This window comes from Citrus sinensis, chromosome 7 (genome assembly GCF_022201045.2).
Source record: "Citrus sinensis cultivar Valencia sweet orange chromosome 7, DVS_A1.0, whole genome shotgun sequence".
Lineage (NCBI taxonomy): Eukaryota > Viridiplantae > Streptophyta > Magnoliopsida > Sapindales > Rutaceae > Citrus > Citrus sinensis.
In genome coordinates, this window is record NC_068562.1 from 2,118,544 (window position 1) to 2,141,863 (window position 23,320).

General features: G+C 38.1%; 6 protein-coding genes across 6 annotated transcripts; 4 read left to right on the plus strand and 2 right to left on the minus strand.

The window, feature by feature from the left end:
• Window positions 1–111: 111 nt before the first annotated feature.
• LOC102608756 (uncharacterized) lies at window positions 112–3,046 on the plus strand. Its single transcript, XM_006466753.4, has 4 exons — window positions 112–867; window positions 950–1,052; window positions 2,055–2,263; window positions 2,376–3,046. The coding sequence occupies exons 1-4, from the start codon at window positions 269–271 to the stop codon at window positions 2,638–2,640; spliced, it is 1,176 nt and encodes a 391-aa protein (XP_006466816.1). The 5' UTR covers window positions 112–268; the 3' UTR covers window positions 2,641–3,046.
• Window positions 3,047–3,166: 120 nt separating this feature from the next.
• Window positions 3,167–7,709, plus strand: LOC102608467 (syntaxin-112-like). Its single transcript, XM_015525441.3, is given in 7 exon segments — window positions 3,167–3,557; window positions 3,671–3,742; window positions 4,168–4,227; window positions 4,641–4,735; window positions 4,976–5,045; window positions 5,159–5,260; window positions 6,607–7,709. Coding segments are annotated over 7 exon segments (1,494 nt in total). The 5' UTR covers window positions 3,167–3,431; the 3' UTR covers window positions 7,576–7,709.
• Window positions 7,710–8,037: 328 nt separating this feature from the next.
• Window positions 8,038–10,113, plus strand: LOC102607883 (pentatricopeptide repeat-containing protein At5g66520). Its single transcript, XM_006466751.4, has one exon. The coding sequence runs from the start codon at window positions 8,146–8,148 to the stop codon at window positions 10,012–10,014; it is 1,869 nt and encodes a 622-aa protein (XP_006466814.1). The 5' UTR covers window positions 8,038–8,145; the 3' UTR covers window positions 10,015–10,113.
• On the minus strand, window positions 10,034–13,442 carry LOC102608177 (putative glucose-6-phosphate 1-epimerase). Its single transcript, XM_006466752.4, has 10 exons — window positions 13,283–13,442; window positions 13,068–13,175; window positions 12,842–12,955; window positions 12,599–12,650; window positions 12,028–12,165; window positions 11,682–11,780; window positions 11,058–11,155; window positions 10,814–10,921; window positions 10,632–10,713; window positions 10,034–10,325 (listed from the first exon to the last, which is right to left on the minus strand). The coding sequence occupies exons 1-10, from the start codon at window positions 13,354–13,356 to the stop codon at window positions 10,260–10,262; spliced, it is 939 nt and encodes a 312-aa protein (XP_006466815.1). The 5' UTR covers window positions 13,357–13,442; the 3' UTR covers window positions 10,034–10,259.
• LOC102607588 (laccase-11-like) lies at window positions 13,283–16,266 on the minus strand. The gene is made up of 6 exons (XM_006466750.4): window positions 15,974–16,266; window positions 15,722–15,873; window positions 15,353–15,597; window positions 15,120–15,248; window positions 14,057–14,980; window positions 13,283–13,976 (listed from the first exon to the last, which is right to left on the minus strand). Exons 1-6 carry the CDS (start codon window positions 16,262–16,264, stop codon window positions 13,846–13,848), a joined length of 1,872 nt encoding a protein of 623 aa, XP_006466813.2. The 5' UTR covers window positions 16,265–16,266; the 3' UTR covers window positions 13,283–13,845.
• Window positions 16,267–19,418: 3,152 nt separating this feature from the next.
• Window positions 19,419–21,978, plus strand: LOC102607292 (tubby-like F-box protein 5). Its single transcript, XM_025098907.2, has 4 exons — window positions 19,419–20,317; window positions 20,406–20,493; window positions 20,688–20,817; window positions 20,910–21,978. The coding sequence occupies exons 1-4, from the start codon at window positions 19,961–19,963 to the stop codon at window positions 21,580–21,582; spliced, it is 1,248 nt and encodes a 415-aa protein (XP_024954675.1). The 5' UTR covers window positions 19,419–19,960; the 3' UTR covers window positions 21,583–21,978.
• Window positions 21,979–23,320: the final 1,342 nt, after the last annotated feature.

Consider the following 23,320-nt stretch of genomic DNA (forward strand, 5'->3'; position numbering starts at 1 on the left):
GAGTCTTACAATTTTATATGGTTCATATGAGAGATGTATGGTACAATTATTATAACTTAGAGGCTCCCCTTAAAGAGTTATGGAACATTAATTTTGGGTGAGCTTAGGAGCTGCCCGGTGGGAGGGAAAGTGCAGCTATAAGTATTACAGCTTGAATTGGGCGAGCGTTAAGTGACAGGAAATTGCATTTTGGTAACCAACCAAATACCGTTGTTAACTACTTGTAACTATTCTGAAACTGAAATTAAAAAAATTCCACGCCAATCCAATGGAGGCTGCCGTACGGCTGGTAAACGCCTCCGCAGCACTCAATCGCCATTTCTTGACGAAGACAACAGCAAACCATTTCCTCAGATTCCCCAGAAACGACGCCGTGGTGCGCGTGTCTGGCACTTGCATCCGCGCTTCGTCGTCTGTCACTGCAAACCCCATTAACTTCCTCCCCTTCCTCCCTCTTTCTTCTAACAAGTTATTCAATCACTCTCATTCTCAACCCCCAGCCAATCATTTCGGCCCAAACGACGCCGGATTCGCATGGCACCGTCCTCCCAGCAACGTTATCAACGGAGAAAACGCTTCAATTTTCGACCACAGGGAAACCGCCGTAACGGTCGTGTTGTTAGGTTGGCTCGGAGCCAGAAGGAAGCACTTGAGGAGATACGTGGAGTGGTACAATTCGAGGGGCATTAACGCAATTACGTTCGTTGTTGAGGCCAAAGAGCTGTTGTCGTTTGATCTGGGACGTGGGGTTGAAAAGCGGATAGCCGACTTGTCTAACGAGATCGTTTCGTGGGTTTCTCACGAGGAACAGGATGGTAAACAACGCTGCTTGATTTTTCACACCTTTAGCAACACTGGGTGGTTTGTGTAAGTTGATTCATTCACTTGATTTCTGAGTTCTATTATTATTCTTGTTATGTTTTCTTATTCTTTATTTTTTTATTGGCAGCTGTGGCTCTATCCTTGCCAGTTTACAGGGTAGGGAGGATTTGATGCAGAAGATTAAAGGACTCATTGTTGATTCGGGGGGAGCTGGAGCATTTGATCCCAAGGTAAAATTAATTTGTAAACTCTTTTTTCTAACTTCACAGTGTCTCACGTTCTTGTGTATCCTCTGCTTATGATGTTCAGTTGTCGGCAGCATTTGATTGTTAATTTGTGGTGTTCGTGTCCGTTAAAATGAAATTGGTCTGTACACCGGGCTTGTGAAAATGTATTAGATCTTTCGGAAGTCAAATGTAAGATGAATAGTGAATACCAGTGCATAAGCTTGTTGATTTCTTTCGTAAGGTTGCTGAGATACATTTGCTTGTTTAAGTTAGAAGTCCGACACTGCTAATCTATAGTAAAATTAGCTTGTATCGGCACCATCAACAATGTCTTGCTTGTACTGCACAGACTCTATTCAAGTGGTGAGTTGTGCCATGTCCTCCGCATTTGCTCATTTACCTACATTTCCACCCTCTAAGAAGTCTCTTCAAGCTTTTCTCAAGGTAAAGGTATGGACTAGCAGGCACAGAATCGCTTTGGATGTGAGTGAACAAAAATGTGCTTCTCTTTTGGAGGTCCATGTGTTCATGAAGCATGTATGAAAATTTATGAATTCTTGATTGCTAAACTTGTTCCAGTTCTTAATTTGTGAACTCTGTTCATAAAAGAGAGCCCTGATTTGACATATAAGAAATGGCATAGAATCTTGTTTCTTTGAGTGGGAGCATTACATTATTTGGGATCCTTGTGTCCCTTTCTGTTACACTTACTTTTAAGACATACATCTGTCACTTTTTAGCTCTTGCTCGTACATATATACTCTGGTGTTTACATACTTGAGTGGAACTTCTTTACTCACCACAATCCGGAGGAGACAGAGATGTGTTCAACATACAAGGACTAGAATTTGGCCATGTTAATTGGTTCTTCTTGTGGACTATGTAATTTTTTTTTCTTTTCTTTTCATTGCTTAGTTTTTCATCCTTTGAGATGTAATTGGCTATTGATTAGTGTTAATCATCAACACCAGAGTGATACTATAATAGCTCTTCAATGTTGATCAGGTTTGGGCAGGTGGGTTTGGTGCTGCTATACTCAAGAAGCGTAGCTCTTCAGCATACTCTACAGTTGAGGATGGAAAAATAAATGGATTAGAAGGGCAAGTGAGTGTGTCAATGATGCAAGACAAGGAACCAGATATTATAGAAACGATGCTATTGTCATTATTGGAGAAGCTCTTTTCTTATATCATAAATTTGCCTGATGTAAATCAGTAAGTTGACTCCCTGGATGAGAAGTAATTGTCCGCTTCATAGGATCAGAACTGTATGTTCACTATAAAAAAATTGTTTCAGGATAGCAATTAATTGGTCCTTGTTCTGCAGGAGAATAAAAAAAGTTGTGTCAGCTGTCACAAATAACCCGCCAGCCTGCCCTCACCTTTACCTTTATAGCACGGGTGATAAGGTGATCCCATATCAGTCTGTGGAATTGCTAATTGAGGAGCAGAGGAAGACAGGTAGAAAGGTATTTTCTGTTATTTTTGGGCCATCTGCCCACGTGGATCACTTCCGGACTTTCCCCAGCAGATACTTATCGGAGCTACATAATTTCTTGAAAGAGTGTTTCGCTACTGTAAAGAAGACGTGAATTCTGCTAATGCAGATTACAATTTGTTTTCTCATTGAGTTAGTGTTGCACGGTAGAGCATCATCAACAATAGGAAATCGATTTATGGAGGAAACTAAATCAAGCATTTGCCATCTTCTATGCTGCGATATTCTTTTTTAGTCTCACAATTACTAGAAGTGTTTCTTTACGAGGGTGCTTATAAGTTATAATGAAGAGCTCCGTAGTGGACGGTACCAATGTTCCGTTTACTTGTAGCCCATTTCGATTCCCCCAATTGTATTTACAAAGCTTGTAATAAGAGATCCTGGTGGATTAGATATGAACAATGTATTTATTATTGGGCTCAAGGTGTAATTAAAATGATTGAATATCTACACTGCTGCTCTAGTAAATGAACCGGTAAGATTTTCTACTCGTTACAAAATTTTAACTTGCATATAAGTTCTGTTTAGCGTTATATAAAATTTCCGTACAATACCATATTTTAGACATATGTTTCCATAATTTAATTGTGAAAAAAGGGAAAATTCATATAAAATGCGAGACGTGCCTGTGGTTGTGTAGCACATCATTTATGTACCGGATGCAAGTACAACAACACTGCTCCCGACCCTCAACGTAACCTGCCCCAAAATGAAACAGTAACAGGATCACCACCATTAGGGTCAGCAAAGGGCGAGGCAAGCAAACAAACAAATCAAGTCCAGATTCGGTGTACCTGCCTAAGCGGTCCCACAAAATCGGAATAAAGGGGACAATTTATCTGCTAGAAGAAATCATTAGTCATTAATCTGGTTCGTCTGTTTTAAATGAAAATGGCGATTTTGGATGAATCAGTGGTCAATTCCAACATTTCACCCGACAATTCTTACGGAGCTGTCGTCCTCGGTGGTACCTTTGACCGATTACACGACGGCCACCGCCTTTTTCTCAAGGTATCTCCCTCACTCTTCATAATTTCTTTTAAATGCATTATCTTTATCAATTAAACTCGTTTTTTTTCCCTTTTTTAATCTTCTACCCAATTTTTTGTTCCAATCAAACCTAGGCTTCGGCTGAACTTGCGAGGGATCGAATTGTGGTCGGAGTTTGTGACGGACCTATGTTGACCAACAAACAGGTACCTAATCCCTTCTCTATTTACTTAATCATTAATTGACTGAAACTTCGGTACCAGATTGCTTAATTTGATTGATGACTTTATTAGTTGAGTTTTGATTCAAAGTAAATCTCATCTGTGACTGAGCTTTCAAGCCTTTGCTGGTGCATTGTGTAAGGTTGCATAATCTTGTGGAACAATAATGTCCTTTCAGAGGATTGATCTTTTAAATTGAAGTTTTGACATCGTCTTTTCGTGGTCAAAATCAGTAACCTTTGTAGCAATATCAATAATTATCTTATTGTGTTTGCTTTGTTGGCCTTTATTTAAATTGATATTGCAAGAATGCATTGCAAACTCTTGAGTATCTAAATTCAGTTGTTGCTTTTTAATTTTATTTGCATTGCACTCTGACTTGTTGAATTTCCTTTTTCCCACGTCTGCAGTTTGCAGAGTTAATTCAACCTGTCGACGAAAGGATGCGTAATGTTGAAGCTTACATCAAGGTACTTGGTAAATGGATGCATGTTCTATTCTTTGGTTCTTATTTTCAATTATAGAAGCATTTACTGAGTTCTGTCAATTCTTCATAACTTTGCTTTGCTGTGTGTTAATAACCTTTAAACTTGAAGGGGTACTGGTTTGTATGTTGTGACAGGGATAGCAGAGGCTAACTGATTTTATGTGTTGCCCATCTTGTGCTTTTACTTATTCTGGCAAAATATTTTGATGTGAGTCTTGCCTTGTGATTGGACTTGGTGGCGAAAACAGATGGACCACCGGCTTTGCTATGTTGTATGGAAGTAAATGGTTCAGTTGGTATCTTCTGGTGTAATGAATGCATGTGATTTTTTCTTTTTTTTTGGGTCTTGTTTTCTATCTGATGGATGATTCTTTGTTTTCCTTCTAAAACTTCCAGTCTATTAAGCCAGAGCTTGTAGTGCAAACTGAACCTATTACAGACACATATGGCCCTTCAATTGTTGATGAAAATTTAGAAGCTATTGTTGTCAGGTATGTTGTGAAAGAACTCTTTTTTGTATCATCTCAGGTTTAGGATGATGCTGCAAATTACATTTTTATTTTGCTAATCTCTTAACCTGTGTGCTGCTTGCTTGTATCAAGCTCAAATGCTGAATTTGCTTATGTTCTTTGAGAGTTCAACATGTTTGCAATATTAAGAAATTGAACTTCATCTCAGGGAAAATGTGTTCCATAACTGATCTTGACTAATTGGATTTGATTTTCTGGCAGCAAGGAAACATTACCTGGTGGCCTTTCAGTCAATAAGAAGAGAGCTGACAGAGGCCTATCCCAGCTGAAGGTTTGGGTTCCAGTTTTCCATGTACCATCTAAATCAAAGTAGATTTGTTTAAAGTTTGTGGGAAAATTTTTTGAAGATCAGGCTATAGTAACAGTATAATGAATAATGTGCAGATTGAAGTTGTGGATCTAGTTTCCGAAGGATCTAGTGGAGATAAGTTAAGTTCATCGACATTAAGAAAACTTGAGGCAGAGAAGGCAAAAAATGAGCAGCCTGCATGAAACTACTTTCTGGAGATTTAGTTGAGCTCCTGAGGTTGAGATGGCCCGGTTGGAACTGCATAAGGATGTGGATTTTTTTGGGAGCATAAAACAGATTTTGCAAAAAACTCGTCACTGTATCGAGGAACCCCTATCATGACCCATATAACTTCCTCTATTTCCTCTTTCCAAAATGTCAACAAAATGATATTTGCACACATATCAATGAGTTTTTATCATAATAAAACAACTTTGTACTGTCAGGCTTGTTAAGCGACATCAAGGCTGTAGATAAATTAATGGTTATCATGTTTTTATTCTAATAAGGACAACTCAAATCTTTAATCCGATCCGTGTTCTCCCATTATGTGTGTGTGTGTATAGATATAAAATACAGCTGACTTAAAATTAATTTTCCATTACTCTTAAATTGTTTGAATAGCAATAATTTAGAGGTAGAAAAAAATTATTTTTGGGTTGTTGTATTTTACATCTAATAAAACATGGCAAGAACCATAACATAAAGTGCTAAACAGTTTTTTATAAAAAAATTATTCCTCACAAAAACTTCTTTTTTACCTTAATAAGACCAATGTACAGTATTGGCATGGCTGTAAAATTATGTTAAAAATATATGCACAAGTAAATAAAAGGAAAAATTTGAAAAAAAAATCAAGAAAAAGGGTGTAATTTCATTATTAAACAAATTAAACGTGATAGTTTCAAAAGCAAGGCGATACGTTACCGACCTATTTTGGCGGACAACACCGCGCCTCTCCTTAATAAAACGGCTATGTGTTCTAATAAACGAAAATTCAAATTTCATAAATCGTAACCGAACGATTGCGATTCCTCATTCTCTCTATAACTATAAGAACCCCGTTGAAAGAGTAACACTCATCATCTCATTTGGCTTGGTCATTCATATCGCAAACCCTCCCATTTCAGTAACACTAACACACACACTCTCCGATTCTTGAAGCATTGTCACTTGACAAACGTAAAGGTTATCTCGCCACTAACACAAGGTTTTCTTGAACCCATTTTCCTTCTATAATGTTTTAAACACTTCAAAATTGCATGCATTTCGAATATAAATTCTTCTTTAGGCATATGCTTTTCATGGTTCTTTACAATTTGATGTTTCTCATTCCCTTTTCTGTTATATGTTTCTTGACGGGTTTTCTTGTTTTCTTTTGCCTCTTTGAACTAGAAAACTTGAAGAAACAGTTCAAAAGAAAACACTGAATCTTGGGAGAAGTTTTGTTCACGTGTTAAATCCGTTTCAGGGTACATTCAATTCATTTACTTCTGTTTTTACCATCGTGTGGCTTGTTATGTTTCTTGCTTTTTCTTTCAAGTGATCTTCAGTTTGTAATTTTGTTAAACTCAATATGGTTGCAGGTTGGTTGTGCAAAATTCTTGCAAAAATGAATGATCTAATGACGAAATCGTTCTTAAGTTATGTGGAGTTGAAGAAACAGGCCCAGAAGGATCTTGAAGCCGATCTTGACATTGAGAGAGGCCAACTCAATCCCAGAGATGAAGAAAACCTCACTCAGTTCTTTCAAGAAGTGGATGCAATCAAGGATGAAATGGAAGAGATCACCAATCTCTTGCTTGATCTTCAAAATCTTAACGAAGGAACGAAGTCCACTCACAGTGGCAAAGTTCTTCGCGGCCTAAGAGACCGAATGGAGTCAGACGTGGCCTCTATTCTTCGCAAAGCCAAGATTGTCAAAGCAAGGCTTGAATCACTTGATAAATCAAATATGATCAATCGTACGTTGTCACAAGCTTTTAAAGAAGGCAGTTCTGTTGATCGCACAAGGATATCGGTCACTAATGGTTTGAGAGTCAAGCTTAGGGACTTGATGAATGACTTTCAGTCTCTGAGAGGAAAGGTGTTGTCAGATTACAAGGAAGATCTCAAGAGAAGGTACTATAATGCAACTGGCGAGGAACCAAGCGAAGATGTAATTGAAAAGGTAATTTCAGGAAGTGGGAAAGTTGAAATACTCGAAGGGAAAACAGAAAAGGATATACAGAGAAGTAAAGAGAGGCATGAAGCTGTGATGGATATACAGAGAAGTTTGACGAAGTTGCATCAAGTGTTTCTTGACATGGCTGTTCTTGTTGAGACACAAGAGGAAAAGATGGACGATATTGAAGAGAATGTGGCGAATGCAGGTAATTTCATCAGTGGTGGAACTAACAGTCTGTACTATGCCAATCAGACGAGGAAGAAGAGGTCGTGGGTGTGCTCGGTTTGGGCTGTGGGGTTGATCATACTGTTGGTTTGTCTTATTTCTTTGTTGACCTCGAGATGAAAATGGTCATGCAATGCAATCTTTTGGAGACGGCTAAGTGGCTTGTTTATTTTTTGAGTGGTGTTAGGTTTATAGATAGATATATACTCATGGCTGATTGAGTTTTCCTGAGCTCGGGTGTTGGGCCGTTAAATACTGTTATGTCACTTCATAAAATGCAGTTTACGTTATTTTCCTTTATGGTTCTGTAAACTGACACCAATGTTAATGAATATTATATTTAGCGTTCTTCAATATTTGATTTTTGGATTCTCTTTCTTCTTTGGTACCTTTGTTGTTTTCACTTTCGATTTGCTTCGTATCAAGTGAATCTTTCCTTTATGGCCGGCCAGCGAGTAAAAATACTGATAGTTCAGTTTGACGGTTTTTCACTTCCAGTTGAATATTTTTGGGTTATTGTTTTGAGGAAAAGACAAAACTATCTGAAAAATATCATAAAAGTTTAAAGAGGAGAGACCAATCATATTCTTATAGGGTATTAGGAACCTTATCCATATTGCTAAGGAGCTGCACAATTCTACTTTGATATAACATTGTTGACTCTAGGTTATCACCCCTATCAAGAAGCAAATGGCAACCATCTTACCAACTCCAATGAACCAATTCTCTTTGGAATCAAATACTACACATACCCTGTCTCTGCTTAACAGATGTTCATATATGGAGGAACTAAAGCAGATTCATGCCCAAATGTTCAAAAAAGGCCTCACCGTAAATACCATCTTGGTAAGCAGGCTACTAGCTTTCTGCACGTTTTCGAATTCTGGAAGCTTAGCCTATGCTCAGATGGTGTTTGACAGAATCATCAAACCTAATACTTTCATGTGGAATACAATGGTCAGAGGATACGCAGACAGCAGTGAACCAGAACAAGCTTTGCTTTTGTATCGACAGATGCTTAGTCATTCAGTTTCGCATAATGCCTACACCTTCCCTTTCCTGCTCAAAGCCTGTTCCAGACTTTCAGCCTTAGAAGAAACCCAACAAATACACGCTCAAATCATAAAATTTGGCTTTAGCTCAGAGGTTTTTGCCACAAATTCCCTGCTTCACGCTTATGCCATATCTGGGAGCATCAAATCCGCTCGTCTTATCTTCGACCACATGCCCCAACGCGATACTGTTTCTTGGAACTCAATGATTGATGGCTACACAAAATGCGGTGAAATGGAACTGGCATGTGAATTTTTCAAAGATATGAAGGAAAAGAATGTCATATCTTGGACGACGTTGATTTCTGGGTATGTTGGGGCAGGCATGGACAAGGAAGCTTTGCACCTATTTCATGAAATGCAGACGGCAGGGGTTAAACCTGATAATGTAGCCCTAGTAAGTGCAGTTTCAGCATGTGCACATCTGGGAGCTCTAGATCAAGGCAGATGGATTGATGAGTATATTAAACACTTAGGTATCAAAATCGACCCAATTCTAGGCTGTGCTCTTATAGACATGTATGCAAAGTGCGGTGACTTGGAAGAAGCTTTAGAATTATTTAAGAGAATGGAGAAGAAAGGTGTCTCTGCCTGGACAGCAATAATATTTGGTTTAGCAATTCATGGACATGGAAGAGAAGCTCTAAATTGGTTTTCCAAAATGCAGGTGGCGAGAACTAAGCCAAACTTGGTTACTTTCACAGCAATTTTGACTGCCTGTAGTTATGCAGGGCTAGTTGATGAGGGAAAGTCATTGTTTGAGAGCATGGAAAGGAAATATAACTTGAAACCAACTATAGAGCACTATGGGTGCATGGTTGATCTGCTGGGCCGCGCTGGATTGCTGAAGGAAGCCAAACAATTGATTGACTCAATGCCTGCAAGATCAAATTCTGTGATTTTGGGGGCATTACTCAAGGCATGCCAGATGCATAGAAATACCGATTTAGGCAAACAGATAGGAGAACTCCTGCTTGAAAGAGAACCTGATCATGGTGGCCGATATATTCACCTGGCAAGCATTTATGCCGTAGCAGGGGAATGGGACCAAGCAGTTGAAGTGAGAAGGCAGATGAGAGACAATGGAGTTGCCAAACTTCCCGGCTGCAGTGCTGTTACTCTGGATGGCAATGTTCACGAGTTTTTAGCTGGGGAGAGGACCCACCCGCAAATGGATGATATCAACCACATGTGGGATCAAATTACAGAGAGATTGAAACGTGAAGGACACAAACCAGCTATACGGAACTTGCTACTAGATCTAGAGGATGATGAGAAAGAAACAGCAATCCATCAGCACAGTGAGAAACTTGCAATCGCATTTGGGCTAATTAAAACTGAACCAGGGGTGACAATCCGAATCATTAAGAATCTTCGAGTCTGTGAGGACTGCCACACAGTGATGAAGCTTATCTCCAAGATCTACGATAGGGAAATAGTCATGCGAGATAGAACTCGTTTTCACCATTTCAAGGACGGAAGATGTACATGTGGAGATTACTGGTGAAGAGAGAGAGAGAAAGAGAGAGAGTAAAACTTTGTTATCTATTCAAAATAGGAACACTTTTCTTACGGAATCCATTTTCATATGGATACATTATGCCGACGTTAAAGATACAATAACTTGGAATCATTTTATTAACTGAGCTTTTAATGATTCAAGTGCTTGTTAAATTTTTTGGAAACTGAAAAAATGAAAAGAAAAATAAAGGTGGATTCCTTCTACAAATTCAGAAAGCACACGGCTATTCTTTAGTTGATGCTGAGATGCTGCTTAGCCGTCCAAGATTGTTCTGGCTCTAGCTGGACTTTTCCAATCTGGGGTATAGCCAAAGAAATAAACAAAACTAAGTTTTTCAAAGAGAGAAGAAAAAGAGTCTAGGGACAATTAAATTAGGCTCATTGCACTGCAAGAATGTCTAAAGCTGCTGAAAAAACAATCCACTTCTCTGGTAAAATGTAAAGAGGCCATTGACAGTATTTGATATAGTTTCTCATGGCTGAATAGTCCATGAGCAGTTTGCTCACCAAAGTGGAATCAGCAATAGACATGAGATAGCACAAGGCAAATCAGCTTCCATTAAATTTAGACAGTTAACTGTGAAGAAAGCAAGCATTTAATACCTTAGCATTTTCAACGCAAACAAAATCTTTGTAGCATGCTTCCATCTGCAGATGTGGGTTCCATAAAACAGCATCTGACCAACTGCAAATACACAAAGTATAAGAGAACAGAAATTAGAAACAGATAAACAAAAAAACCATAATCTTATCAAATCATAAAATGGGGTTTCAAACTCATGTACTTTGTATTGCGGATAGTTATTGTATCACCCAAGCCATTGTCAAGGTGTACCACACTCGGGGCATCAAGGTAAATGCAATCTACAAATCCAGGAAAAGTGACCCTATCCCTGAATTGTTAATGGAGCAGTTAGTGCTTCTTATAGATTAGTATCTGCAAAGGTACCAGTCACTCACATTTCGTCCAATACATAAAAGGTAAAAATCATTTTTATCCACGGTTAACAATAAAAATGTATTACCCACCTTTCCTCCTTTCCCTCCATTGGATTTTTAGGATCTGGGTCTTTATTTAAAGTTTTGCAACCTTTCAAACCTTTCACAGATGCTCCTGTGACAGAAGCCTGCATGATAATGTTTGATTTCATAAACCAGGTAATTGTAGTGTAATATTTCACACATCTATTGAAACTCAGTATTGTTTCCAATTTATTTTCCTTTTGTAGTAAACGAATGAAAGTGATTGGCCCCGATCTTTTTCTGCGACATGCAATGCCTTTTAAATGGCTTAATTTCTTCTAACAAATCATTGATGTTATCCAATCAATCCATAGAAAGCAAAAAGTCTTTAGTTCTTTCCCTGCTTTTAAATAATAATCTTCAACCACATATTGATTCTTCATTTTAGATAAAACTTCTATAGATGCAGCCAAAAGGAGGTTGCACTCTACTTCCAGATCCCACATTTATCATTATTGCAAATACAAATATTGTAATCGAAAGAAGCATGGATCTTCATGCACATACTTTTGGCCTCTGGGACTTAAACAACATAATGCATTCAAGGACTAAAGAAATGGTACTTTAATGATAAAATGCATTCAAGGACATAATAAATAAAAGTGGATCAACCATAGACTTTTAGCTTACCCTGAAGTATGTGTGCAAAGCAGAACTAAACGAAAATGGCTTGTTGTCTGTGTTTGTGATGGTCAACTCTGTAGAAATACTCTTGGTATTTAGAATGACCTGAAAAATATTAATAGAATATAAGTTTGAATTATAAGCAAACTCAATATGTGTAAAGTGAAAATAACTATTAGCAAGAAGTTGACACCATACAATGTTTAGAAATATAAAAGATACAAGTTACAAATCCTCTATGTATAGTGGGGGAAAAGAAATAAAAGACAGCAAGTGTGGTAATATCAAGCTGACTAATTTCTGAGCGCCACTAACCGAATATTGCTTATTTGAGAAAAATGATTAAATCAACCTTGAATAAAGCTCGAAAACTGAAATCCCACATGGCACGACTGTAAGGACCATCCTTTAGCTCCAGAGTTATAACAGGATTTCCTTCCACATTTTCTGAGTCAAGAATGGACCAATCCATATTCCTTGCAAATCCATGCTGTCATTTGCATAAACATCTCAGAATTTCAATCAATACTGTGAAGCTAAAATAAATAAACAACTCATATACTAGTTATTATCGAAGTGTTCATCTCTCTTGGACAGGTGTAGACCAAAGAGGAAGCAAATACAAATCATCTTCCACTTTTATCTACGTCATTGATTCTACCACTTACAAGACTTGCAATTTGCAAACAGTGGTGCACCTCAAGAAAACCATACTGGTGGCAGTAACCGCATTAGCACACTGCATTAATGTATTTACCAACACGTGAAGCTATATCACAACTCTGAGAATACTAGCACTTGGTTTCAACTATAGCCCTTGGCCGGAGAACAAGTTTTGGCATTATGAACCTACTTGCTTTCTGAGAATCACTGCTAAAAAGGACATTATTGATGAACAGCGTACAAATGATAGATAGCAATACCTGCTGCATTGGGCCAGGTCCAAACTGTGGGAAGCAATGTGGAACTCCTCCACTAACCCAATGGAGATATATAATCAGTATCCCGGACTAATCTTTATTTACAAAAATATTAAAAGCAATTCCCAAAATAAAAAAACCAATTCCATATAACACTGATCAAAAGATTTATTTGAACAAAGATAACATTATTAGTTACTGAATTAAAACAGAAAATTATGGGGAGGAGGGAAAAAAAAGGAACACCTGATAGGTTTTTTCTTGTTAAAAACAGCATCAGGTCTAACAAAAAGGAGATCTTTGTCATTAGAAGCTTTCCACGATGTAACACATCCTCCAAACAGATATAGCTCAGCTTCACTGCCATCAATTCAATAACAGAAACATTTAAAAAGGAAAAAAGAAAAGAAAAGAAATTGCTAATCAAAGAACAAATGAAGTTAAAACAGAAGATGCTACATTAATAACTCACCTACCGCCAGCAGAAGTAAGCACAACCTTGGGCAAACTGCCTTCACCTTCTGTCACTCGCACTCCTAAAGTTTCTTTATTCATTGTTGCAAAGGCCACACCTTGTTTTCTGCCACAAATATTTAACTAAGACAATAATTCTGCTATGCACATGAATATTTTTAATTGGAAAAAAAAAACAGAAATGAAAATGCATCAATTGCGCGGGAGACTCACCGATTGACTCGTCCTACTCGTACAGCCCGGTAGTTTAGGCTGGGGAGCGAAAAGGGCATTGAAGCCGTTGCCATTAAAAATTCGATTGATTCTGGCGCTTCAACTTAACGATCGGCTATTTTCTTGGTTATATGGTCGTTATTGTCTTATATTTGTATGCATTTGCTTCTAAGGGCTGGGCCTATCGAGGCCCATGGTCCATATACGTTTTTAAATTTCATTTTCTACTTTCTGTTAATAACTATTTAAAAAAAAAAAGAAAAAAGAAAAAAGAGGCTGATCCCTTGATGGATGTGCATGATTAAGAATACAAAATACTGTCATTAGATTCATTTCCAAATTGTATGTAAATTGAAATGAAGAATGCAAACAACAACTTATTGTACATTGGGTGGAATTCAAGTCATTAATTACATTTTTTGATTCTCAAAGTCAAACAGTATTGTACTTTGTACAATTGGTAGACTAGTAGTGTATCCTCACACTCACAGCAAACTCTTTCAACATGTTGAATTTTGACACGCACAAAGTGACTTGCAATTTTTATTTTAACTTGGAAAAATCTAGCAAGGCGGAAGATCCGTTGGTGGAGGCAGAACAGATTGGTCTGGGCCTGGCCCATCTTCCACCGCGAATGCCGTTTTCAATCCCCAACCGGTATGGAGCTCCAAATGGCAATGCATGAACCAAACACCTACACAATCAAATTAAACCGTTAGTTTTTTTTTGTGTGTGTGTGTGAATCACTAAAGTTTAGAAAAGATGGGTGTATGCCTGGATTATCAGCTCTGAAACGAATGGCAGTCCAACCCCCGGTGGGCACAGCAGCAGTGTTTCTCTCAATGGGATCAACCAAGTTATAGTTAGCCGGATATTTGACAGGATCAAAGTTCCCGATGCCGGTTCCGACAACAAAGAAGTTGTAGCCGTGGAGATGAAATGGATGTGACTCAACCGTTAGCAAATTAGTGTCTTGCAGCACCAACTCAATTGTAGAATTGAACGCAATCTTGCTCAGCCTTGTGGCTCGGGATGTTCCAAGACTGGCCGTAAGTGGTGCCCCGGTATAGTTAAAGGGCTTCGGAGGCTTGTCAGGAAAATCTGCCTTGAAAACTCCCTTGAGATTGAAGTAGTGAGCTTGGAGAAGAGCAGTTTGTGGCATCACGAACGAGATATTATTCAAGGTAGCTAACAGTCTGGTTCCATTCACGCAAGTAGGGCATGAATCTTTTCCAAAACCTATAGTGTAAAAGAGTTTTCGATCAACTTTCTGTGGAACATCTGCGGGGAATTTTGGAGAGTTTAGGCTTCTCAGTTTCTTGTTGTAGTTCAAGGCAAATTCTGAGTCATTTGATGCAGGTAATTGGGCAAGTGTCGGGAGAAGAGAGTTTGGGATGCCTTTGTATTGGAGAATTCCTGTAGCTGTCTTATTGTCCACGGGAATTGGAGCGTCATTGAAAGGCCTGGCAGCCATGAAATATCTGCCTGGTTTTTGGTTGGCTTGAACGAGAACGTTAGTGGTCTGGCCTGGTGCAATTAGAATAGCCTCAGTGGTGAATGGCTTTGTATATACTGCATCCACTTCAACGACGGTGAAGTTGTGACCGGCTATGGCAAAGAACAACTCGTCGTTCAGGGCAGCGTTGATGATCCTCAGTAGATATGTCTTTCCTGATTCCACTTCCATTGCGAAAGTATCTAAATAGAAAGGAGCAGAATTGATTATATATGTTGGATTAAGGGCTAAGAAACCAAATGAATTTTTCAGAAGGTTACTATATATTATATCTATGCCAAGACTTGAAGTTTTCTCAAGTAATTTTGATAGCTTACGTACGTTTCTCAGAACATGGAAAGAGGGGCCCTGGCTTCCCGTTGATTGTGTGTGCATCTGACATGTTCGGTGGCAAACCCATTTTCTGGCCTTGCTTTTCGACCTCTTCAACATCAGTGTGCCACCATTCTCCTACAAAATTTGAAATTTGAAGCAACCTGCGGCTCTCAAAGACAAAGTTGCAAGGCCATCTAATTGAAAAACGAGACTAAGTTACGTTTAATCAGACGACCCACCTAGTAGAATGACCTCTTCTCTGTTTGGCTGTGGGAAGGGAAAGGGGCTCCCTGGTTTTGGCATGATGACAATTGCACCATACACAGTAGCCCTTAACCAAAAAATGTGTGCATGCCACCACAATGTTCCTCTTTGCCCTGTTACATTGAAGTCATAAGTGTAGCTATTTCCAGTCTTGATAGGACATTGAGTTATATAAGCTGGTCCATCTGCCCAACCGTTGCGATATTGCTTCAGTCCATGCCTTAAGGGGAAAAAAAATCACAAATTAAAGTTGATCATATAATTAAGAAATCTCAAAACTAATTTTTATGTTAATTTTTGCATCTCTTATCCGTCTGTAATTAATACAGTAGTTAAGGTCTTACCAATGAATTGACATGTTATATTGTGCATGGTTTGTGACGTTGACAAGAACTCTGTCTCCCTCTCTTACGTAAATGGTAGGACCAGGGAACCTCCCATTTACAGTTACAATCGGTTTTGCATGGCATAGTCTGCTAACATTCTTCACTTGAACCTGAGGAAATTAAAAGTAGTACTAATGTCAAGATCAAATATCACCAATATATAATTGTCGAACAAACCGAAATTGGGCATGTCGATTTTGTATAACTCACATCGAACTGGTACTTCTTTATGGCAGCTTCAGCTGGGAAAGAAAGAAGTCCAAGTAGCAGAAAGAGAAAGCATGTTAACCCAGAAAAGAAATTGCTACAGTTTCGGCTGGCCATTTTCATTTTGCCTATATAAAGATGTCTATGCTTGTGTGGATGGTTGGATGACACAAACAAGGCAAAGATGGAGAATTTATATATATGTAAGGAGGAGTACAAGTTTGTTACAGGGATAATTAGGTAAGGATGATGAATCCTTGTAAGCAATATACTAAAAGACTTGAAGTTGGCCATTGACTGACGTAGAGGCTGGGATTGCTATTTGCTAATGCCAAAATGAAGCATGTATCCCGAAATTACCATCAGGCCAGAATGACAATAATTTTGGGCATGAAAGCTACATAAGGCCAACCTTACAGCAAAAAACATTACTAAAAGTCTAAAACTTTACCGTTAAGGAAAAGGATCAGCTTTATATAAATATGTTAACATTACTAAGGCAAGGAGTAATTGTTTTTAGCATCCAAGATAAAGTAAGTCATCGAATCGCATTTGCATGGTGTCTGTCCAATAAGAACTGTTTGTTTAAATTTGTTACTGCAGTTGGTCATATGTCACTCTCAAGTCTCAAATGGGATTTCCCAGTCGCCTGCTCAAAATCCTTGGCAAATTATTAAATATCATAAAGCGTAACTTTTGGGTTTGGCCATGGTTTTGAACTCTACATAAAATTATTAATTCGGGAGACGGGACTGAGGAGAGCTTCCTTCTAAGCCTGTGACTGTGAGTCATTTCTTTGTACGTTTTGCTTATTTAGGGACGGACTCCCAGTCCCAGTCCTTGTTAATAAGATGCTTTGCAGTTAAACCTCCCATCCTATTTTGCTTCTGCCAAGACGTTTAGGAGACAAGTACCAACCTTAAAGAAACAAGTGAATTACTACAGCCTATGTTCAATTCCAGGCTTAATTAATTGTATATAAAAAATAAAGTAACATTAGAACCAAGTTCAAATTTAATATGGTTATAGCATGCACCAAATCAGGCTGTTATTAATCCACATGCTGACGCTTTGTTTTCTTTTCTGTAATTGAGAATTAAAAGACGAAATCAAAGGAGTACAAAGCAAACAAAACTGCTACCAATTAAGCGAAGAGCCAACATAATTTGACCAATTTCTGCTAAAAGAATGCGAAACAGTAATGATTGTTTCCACACTTTTTCATTTGGAAATGTTTAGAGAACGCGATCTTGGATTCCTTTATTCTAGGAATAAGGAAATTAACTTGATTTTTGATACAAGTATATGTGCTTTTGTGTTTATTCGCAGTAAATAAGTCAAAAAGAACAACAAAAGTCGTCGACATGGGTGCAAATTGCAAAAGTTGTACATGTACAAAGAAAATCAAATGTAATTAAAACAAGAAGAACAAAATTTAAACATTAATAATTACTACATTGATTAAGGGAAAAGAAAATTATACTTTGTTTTTCATCAATCATTTAGTCATAATCTTAATGAGTTGGACATTTGGACATGGTATTTGCTGCATACGCATGGAAATTGATAATTTAAATTTTGTTTTTGAAGATTAAACATGTTATTATAATGTATTTGAAAATTTTCTTTTACGAATGTCCCGCAGGAGAGAATATCTCTAACTTATACATGCTATGTTTTTGAATCCGATAAATATAAGTACATCAACAGAAAATGGTAAGTGAATAAAAAGATGACAAAATCATTTGTTTTTTTGTGAATTTTTGAAATTTTTTAAAACAATCTTTAAAAGACAAATTTTTTTATCATAACTTGAACACGACAGTGATATCCCTCCCAATTGATATGTGCACAAATCATATGGAAGCTCGTAGATACCTTTCTGGGAAAAAGGGTCAGCAAATGGCGATAGTCATGTGTCTACTGGCGTGGCAAGACGCCAAGACTAGAGGGGATGGCTGCCCAACCTTGTCGTTAAGATGACTCGTCCCCATCATCCAACTGCTATTGTTCATCTTTGTTAAAATTGACACAAGGAGATCATTTAATTAGCTTAGACATGGGTTCCACAATGAGCCCATCAACCAGTCAAGGCGACCTACCTGGGTTTGAACTTCGATCAAATCAATATTCCTTTGCTTCTAACTAGTTTTACGACTAATGTACATGTGTGTTCACATATTATATTATTGGTTCTAGTTCTTCATCTAACATTTCATCTTCGTTCTCAACTGTAAATATTGAAGTTGGGTTGATTATTTCTCGATAGAAGTGACACCAAAATCGAAATTGATGTGCATTTTATATGTTTAATTTGCCCAAAAAAAATTAAAGATTCAAGAACCTTGTAAGGAGAGAACGTTGCCGCGTGTGCAAATGTGGTCCACTTAAATTAAAATGAAATTCTGAAGAGGAACAAAACAACAAAATGTACACGTTGCCATCTGCATTCACTCAAACTCAATTCGCTTAACCGGGCCATATGCTGCCGATGCCAGCCCCTACACTCTCGCTGGCTTCAATTGACATCGGAATCGACCCTCCAGCACCACTGAACGTGATTTCATTTCATCACGTGGCTCTGCTTTGATTTGATCCTAACACTTGGCTTCTTCTTTCTTAGGTGAAAATAAATTCAAACAAACAGCATTTGAGATCAGTTTCGATCGATCGTTCGTGTGGTTCCCATTTTGAGATCAGTTCCAACCCACCAACAAAATAAAGCACTAAAAGTGAAAAGACCTGTAAGATCAATTCCAGCAAGTGTGTTTTTCACAAAAGTACCCATTATCTGACTTAATTGATATATAATTACAATTGCTTATCCGATAATATTTAAGTTAAAATTGTCGCAACAGGTAAAATTATTAGCCAGTTGTTCAGAACTAATAGTACAGCTCAGCTCAGAAGCAATTAATTAATCAAAGAATAGCCAGCTGTGGAATATATAATAGTCGATTATATAGCTGTTACATGGTAAAGTCTTGTGCTTCAATCACGCACTCGCTTTACTGTTTATTACAAAAGTACGTGAAAACTGAAAACTTTTGAAACAGCACCTGCGATCTTTTCCCTTAAGAGTCAAAATCATTAATGCACACGCACCCAACTTTATTCGAGCCATCATTCTCATTACTGCAGAAAAAAGAAAGCATTTACCAGTAAATTACAATAAAATCATCAGTGTATACTCTGTATGGTAGTATACTAGTATATGGTAATACAGAATAGAAACAAAACATCAAAAGGAAAAAAAAATAGAAAGAAAGAAAGAAAGAAAATGCCATGCCACGTGTGTTTTAATCGACGCGGTCGACCGAAACAGCGACCAGACTCTGAACTTTATCCATTAGTAGAATTATATATCGCAGCATCTCTTACAAAATGTTATTTTATTATATTACTTCCTTAACTTACTTGACGCACCAATAATAATTATTACTAATATTATTATTATTATTAAAAAAACGATAATGTTAGAATGTGATGAGAAAAAAGAAGGGTAAGTGAGTTTGGATCCGTTTTAAAGGGAGAGAGAAAAGGGTGCAGAATACAGGGGAGGGGATTGGTGCGGGATGGTGTTTGGGTGAAGGTGGTGGCCGGTGGTGGGAAACGGTTCCGTAAAATGAACAATGACGATGCCATTTTGCGTCTGGACCTGAGATTGCTCCTGGAACAGAACAGAACAGAACTTGTTCTTTAGTTTCTCAGATTTGAACTCGAAAGATCTTTTTTGTGCAGGTAATCAAGATTCTGTTCCATCTTCATCTCTGCTGTTATTATTTTTACCATGGTCTTATCGCTCCAAAGCTCTTGTTTTATGAGTGATTATTTGGCAAGTATTTGATTATCGGGTCTGTAGTGGTGTTAGGAGAGATCACATCCTGCTTCAGATAAAAGCCTATTTTTTAGTAAAAAAAGACAGAAACCAATTGGATAAAAAGCCTGTTTTTATTAAAGGGCAAATTTGATATGCTTGTATAAAGAAAGATGTCCTTTAAAAGCATTGTTCGTGAGCTTAAGGAAATGAGAGATGGAATAGGGAGTAAGTCAAGGAGAGGGGTGGCAGCAGGGAAGCATTGGCATAGTCGTAAACAGACTCATATAGCTCCTGATCAAACACTGCTCTCATCTGATTCAAGTCAACATAGTCTGTGGGCAAATCTACCACCTGAATTGCTTTTAGACATTGTTAGGAGAGTAGAAGAGAGTGAGACTTCGTGGCCGGCTCGTGCTGTGGTTGTTTTTTGTGCTTCTGTTTGTAGGACTTGGAGGGAAGTTACCAAGGAGATTGTTCAAACTCCTGAGCAATGTGGAAGGTTCACATTTCCCATCTCACTCAAGCAGGTTGTTTCTCTTGTTTCTCTTTTTACAGTTGTTTTGACTTAACCATGTTGCTTGTTGTTTGACCTGGTTCCATCACTACTATGGACAGCCTGGTCCTCGCGAATCTCCCATACAATGCTTTATCAGAAGGGATAGAGGAACTTCTACATATCACTTGTGCTTCGGTCTGGTGCCCTGTAAGTTGTCTTGCTCACTTAATTTCTATTTTTTGGCCATTATTGCTCGCTTTCTTGTTTGCTTCTCTGTCTGTGTTGCTCCCCTGTCTTTTATTCTAGAAGAATGGCTGATTAAACAGCTTGACAATATGCATTATTGAGATTGAAATTTCACTATGTAAGAGGTGTTCATTGGTGTGATGTTAAATTGACAGCCGAGGATGGGAGTGATAAATTGTTGTTAGCAGCCAGAAAGATTAGAAGAGCAACATGCACAGACTTTGTGATATCTTTAGCTGCCAATGATTTTTCTCGGGCGAGCAATTCATATGTTGGTAAATTGAGGCAAGTGGTGCTATAATATTTGTTAAATATGTCTCTTCACTTTTCTTTCTCCATCCTGTATCTCAAAAACTTAAATGGTACATGTTTGCCAGGTCTAACTTTCTGGGTACCAAGTTCACAATATATGACAGCCAGCCTCCATGTGATATGACAATTCAGCCAACCGGTGGGATGAGTCGCAGATTCCATTCTAAGCAGGTGTCTCCAAGATTACCTGCATATAACTACAGAATAGGCTCCATCTCCTATGAGCTTAATGTTCTCCGCACTAGGGGACCAAGGAGAATGAATTGCATCATGGCCACTATTCCTTTCTCTTCCATTGAGGAAGGGGGGGCAGCCCCAACACCAACATCTTTCGCACAGTCATTTGATGAGCAATTTTTCTCCTTCACAAGTTTGAAAGGTAAGGAACCAATCACCTATAGTAGCTCTCCAAGCCCCTCACTGTCACTGGCATCAACTCCAGGCTCTCCACAGCCACTGGCTCTTAAAAATAAGGCTCCAAGATGGCATGAGCAGCTACAATGTTGGTGCCTAAATTTTCGAGGGCGTGTCACAGTGGCTTCTGTTAAGAATTTCCAACTTGTGGCAGCTGTTGAGCCATCTCACAATGTGCCTCTAGCAGAACAAGAAAAGGTAATTCTGCAATTTGGAAAGATCGGGAAAGATATCTTCACTATGGATTATCACTACCCACTCTCTGCCTTCCAGGCCTTTGCCATCTGTCTCAGCAGCTTTGACACCAAACCAGCCTGTGAATAATGGTAATCATGAAGGGTGGCATTTGTTGCCATCATTCACCGAATTGCTTCCTCAAGTTTTGTTAGTTTGTTAATGGGCTTTGTGGAAGCTGATCATCCATAGTCATTTACCAGTTAATATTAACACTGTGGTTGGTTCCAATCTTACAGCTCGGAAAGTTTAACTTGTATTTCGTATCTATCATCATGGCATTATTAAAACAAAATTATAAGAAGTTTTGTTTAATCTTATTTATATGGCTGTGCAGTGGCTTCTTGTTTAGGAATTAACTAAAGTCCGACGCTCTACTTCCTCGCTCATATTAGGCTAAGCTTTCTCTATTGGATGGATTTACTTTTGTTTGTACTTTCGGCTGGAATTAAAATCCAAGGATGCACATGCACCTTTGATACTGCCTTTCTAGGTTTCCACTGAATGCTCTACCCTGATGTTTATTGCCTGATATTACCTTTAAGCTTTAGTTTCTAGAATTCTTGTCGATGGAAGTGTATTTTCCTGTGAACATTCAACAACCTGCAATCAAATTTGTCTGTGGCTATTGTTGCTTGCCTGCTTTTATTCAACGCTAAGCCGCCAACGTAAATATTGTTTTATTTGAGACTTGCTTCCTCCCCTTCGTTTGATTGAGGTTAGTGGTGATTGGTTCTGGGGGAAGTTAAAAAAGCACCTAGTATTTGCAAGTGATATTTCTCCTGATATGGTTGAGACCTGATAATGTAGTCTATTATCTTAGCATGCGAGACAGACAAACTCAGTTGAGAGTATTGGCATTTACTGTTGACACTCAAATAAAGTTGTTCCAGAGGTACAACATTTCTGGTGACAACAACCGGATTCTTGTAGTTAAGCTTCATCAGCATCTGGGTTGGCTTTTTTGGATCCAATTTAGTTTCTCATCAGATGTTTACCAAATTGGACCAAAAGCAACATTGGTGGAACCTGGAAGCTTTGTCTTCAGTCTTCCATCTTACATGAGAAATGCGTACTCAAGTTCACAATTATTCGAGCTTTCTGTCTAATTAAATTTGAACATCTTTGAAACCCTTCACTTATTCAAATCAAACGGTTTAATTTGAAGCCTTGAACTTGCATGCATCATCACCTTCTGTCTAATTTCATTAATCAAGTACTCTCAATAAATCAACATCTAATGCTGAAGCTCTTACTCAATGCTCTCCCCAATCATTCCTGGTCACACGACCTATCGCCACTGAATTCAAAATAAAATGATAATATCATTTTCAAAAAACATATTACTGGACTCCAGATGGACCCGACAGGCGAGTATAAACAAACCGTGATGTTGTGGGTGCTACTTTGACTTCTGTTATGTCTTTTTACGGATAATAAATTTGTAGCAAGGACTCATCGAATTGAATACAGCAACACAAACTGACAAACACATATCAAAACTCAAATCCTTTTTAACATCATAACGCCAGAGTAGTACATGCCTTGAAGAACATGGCATAAATCTTAAATCATCTGATTACTTTGGGTTTCAAGCTTTAACTTTCCCACAGCATGCCACAAGGTAATATAGATCTTCCACTACAGCATGTTTCTCGCCTCACGGTAGGGTTAAGTAATAAATTCACTTTAAGGAAAACTGAAATTGTTGATGTGGGATATTCCTGCAGCAAAGTGATAGGTCTCAGTCAGAACTATACTTATTTTCTGCCTGATTCTATTGATGGATCTAATAAATTTAAATAACTACTAATTCTAAACTTACAAT

Excerpts from the sequence above, each read along its gene's own strand:
- LOC102608756 (XM_006466753.4), top strand. The coding sequence starts at position 269 with ATGGAGGCTGCCGTACGGCTGGTAAACGCCTCCGCAGCACTCAATCGC. Across the intron at positions 868-949 it reads AGCAACACTGGGTGGTTTGT|CTGTGGCTCTATCCTTGCCA; the intron begins GTAAGTTGATTC and ends TTTTATTGGCAG. Across the intron at positions 1,053-2,054 it reads CTGGAGCATTTGATCCCAAG|GTTTGGGCAGGTGGGTTTGG; the intron begins GTAAAATTAATT and ends AATGTTGATCAG.
- LOC102607883 (XM_006466751.4), top strand. The coding sequence starts at position 8,146 with ATGGCAACCATCTTACCAACTCCAATGAACCAATTCTCTTTGGAATCA.
- LOC102608177 (XM_006466752.4), bottom strand. The coding sequence starts at position 13,356 with ATGGCAACGGCTTCAATGCCCTTTTCGCTCCCCAGCCTAAACTACCGG. Across the intron at positions 13,176-13,282 it reads CGAGTAGGACGAGTCAATCG|AAAACAAGGTGTGGCCTTTG; the intron begins GTGAGTCTCCCG and ends TATTTGTGGCAG. Across the intron at positions 11,781-12,027 it reads GTTTTCGAGCTTTATTCAAG|GTCATTCTAAATACCAAGAG; the intron begins GTTGATTTAATC and ends AATATTTTTCAG.
- LOC102607588 (XM_006466750.4), bottom strand. The coding sequence starts at position 16,264 with ATGGCCAACTTCAAGTCTTTTAGTATATTGCTTACAAGGATTCATCAT. Across the intron at positions 15,874-15,973 it reads TAAAGAAGTACCAGTTCGAT|GTTCAAGTGAAGAATGTTAG; the intron begins GTGAGTTATACA and ends TAATTTCCTCAG. Across the intron at positions 15,249-15,352 it reads AGAAGAGGTCATTCTACTAG|GAGAATGGTGGCACACTGAT; the intron begins GTGGGTCGTCTG and ends CAAATTTTGTAG.
- LOC102607292 (XM_025098907.2), top strand. The coding sequence starts at position 19,961 with ATGTCCTTTAAAAGCATTGTTCGTGAGCTTAAGGAAATGAGAGATGGA. Across the intron at positions 20,318-20,405 it reads TTCCCATCTCACTCAAGCAG|CCTGGTCCTCGCGAATCTCC; the intron begins GTTGTTTCTCTT and ends TACTATGGACAG. Across the intron at positions 20,494-20,687 it reads GTGCTTCGGTCTGGTGCCCT|CCGAGGATGGGAGTGATAAA; the intron begins GTAAGTTGTCTT and ends TTAAATTGACAG.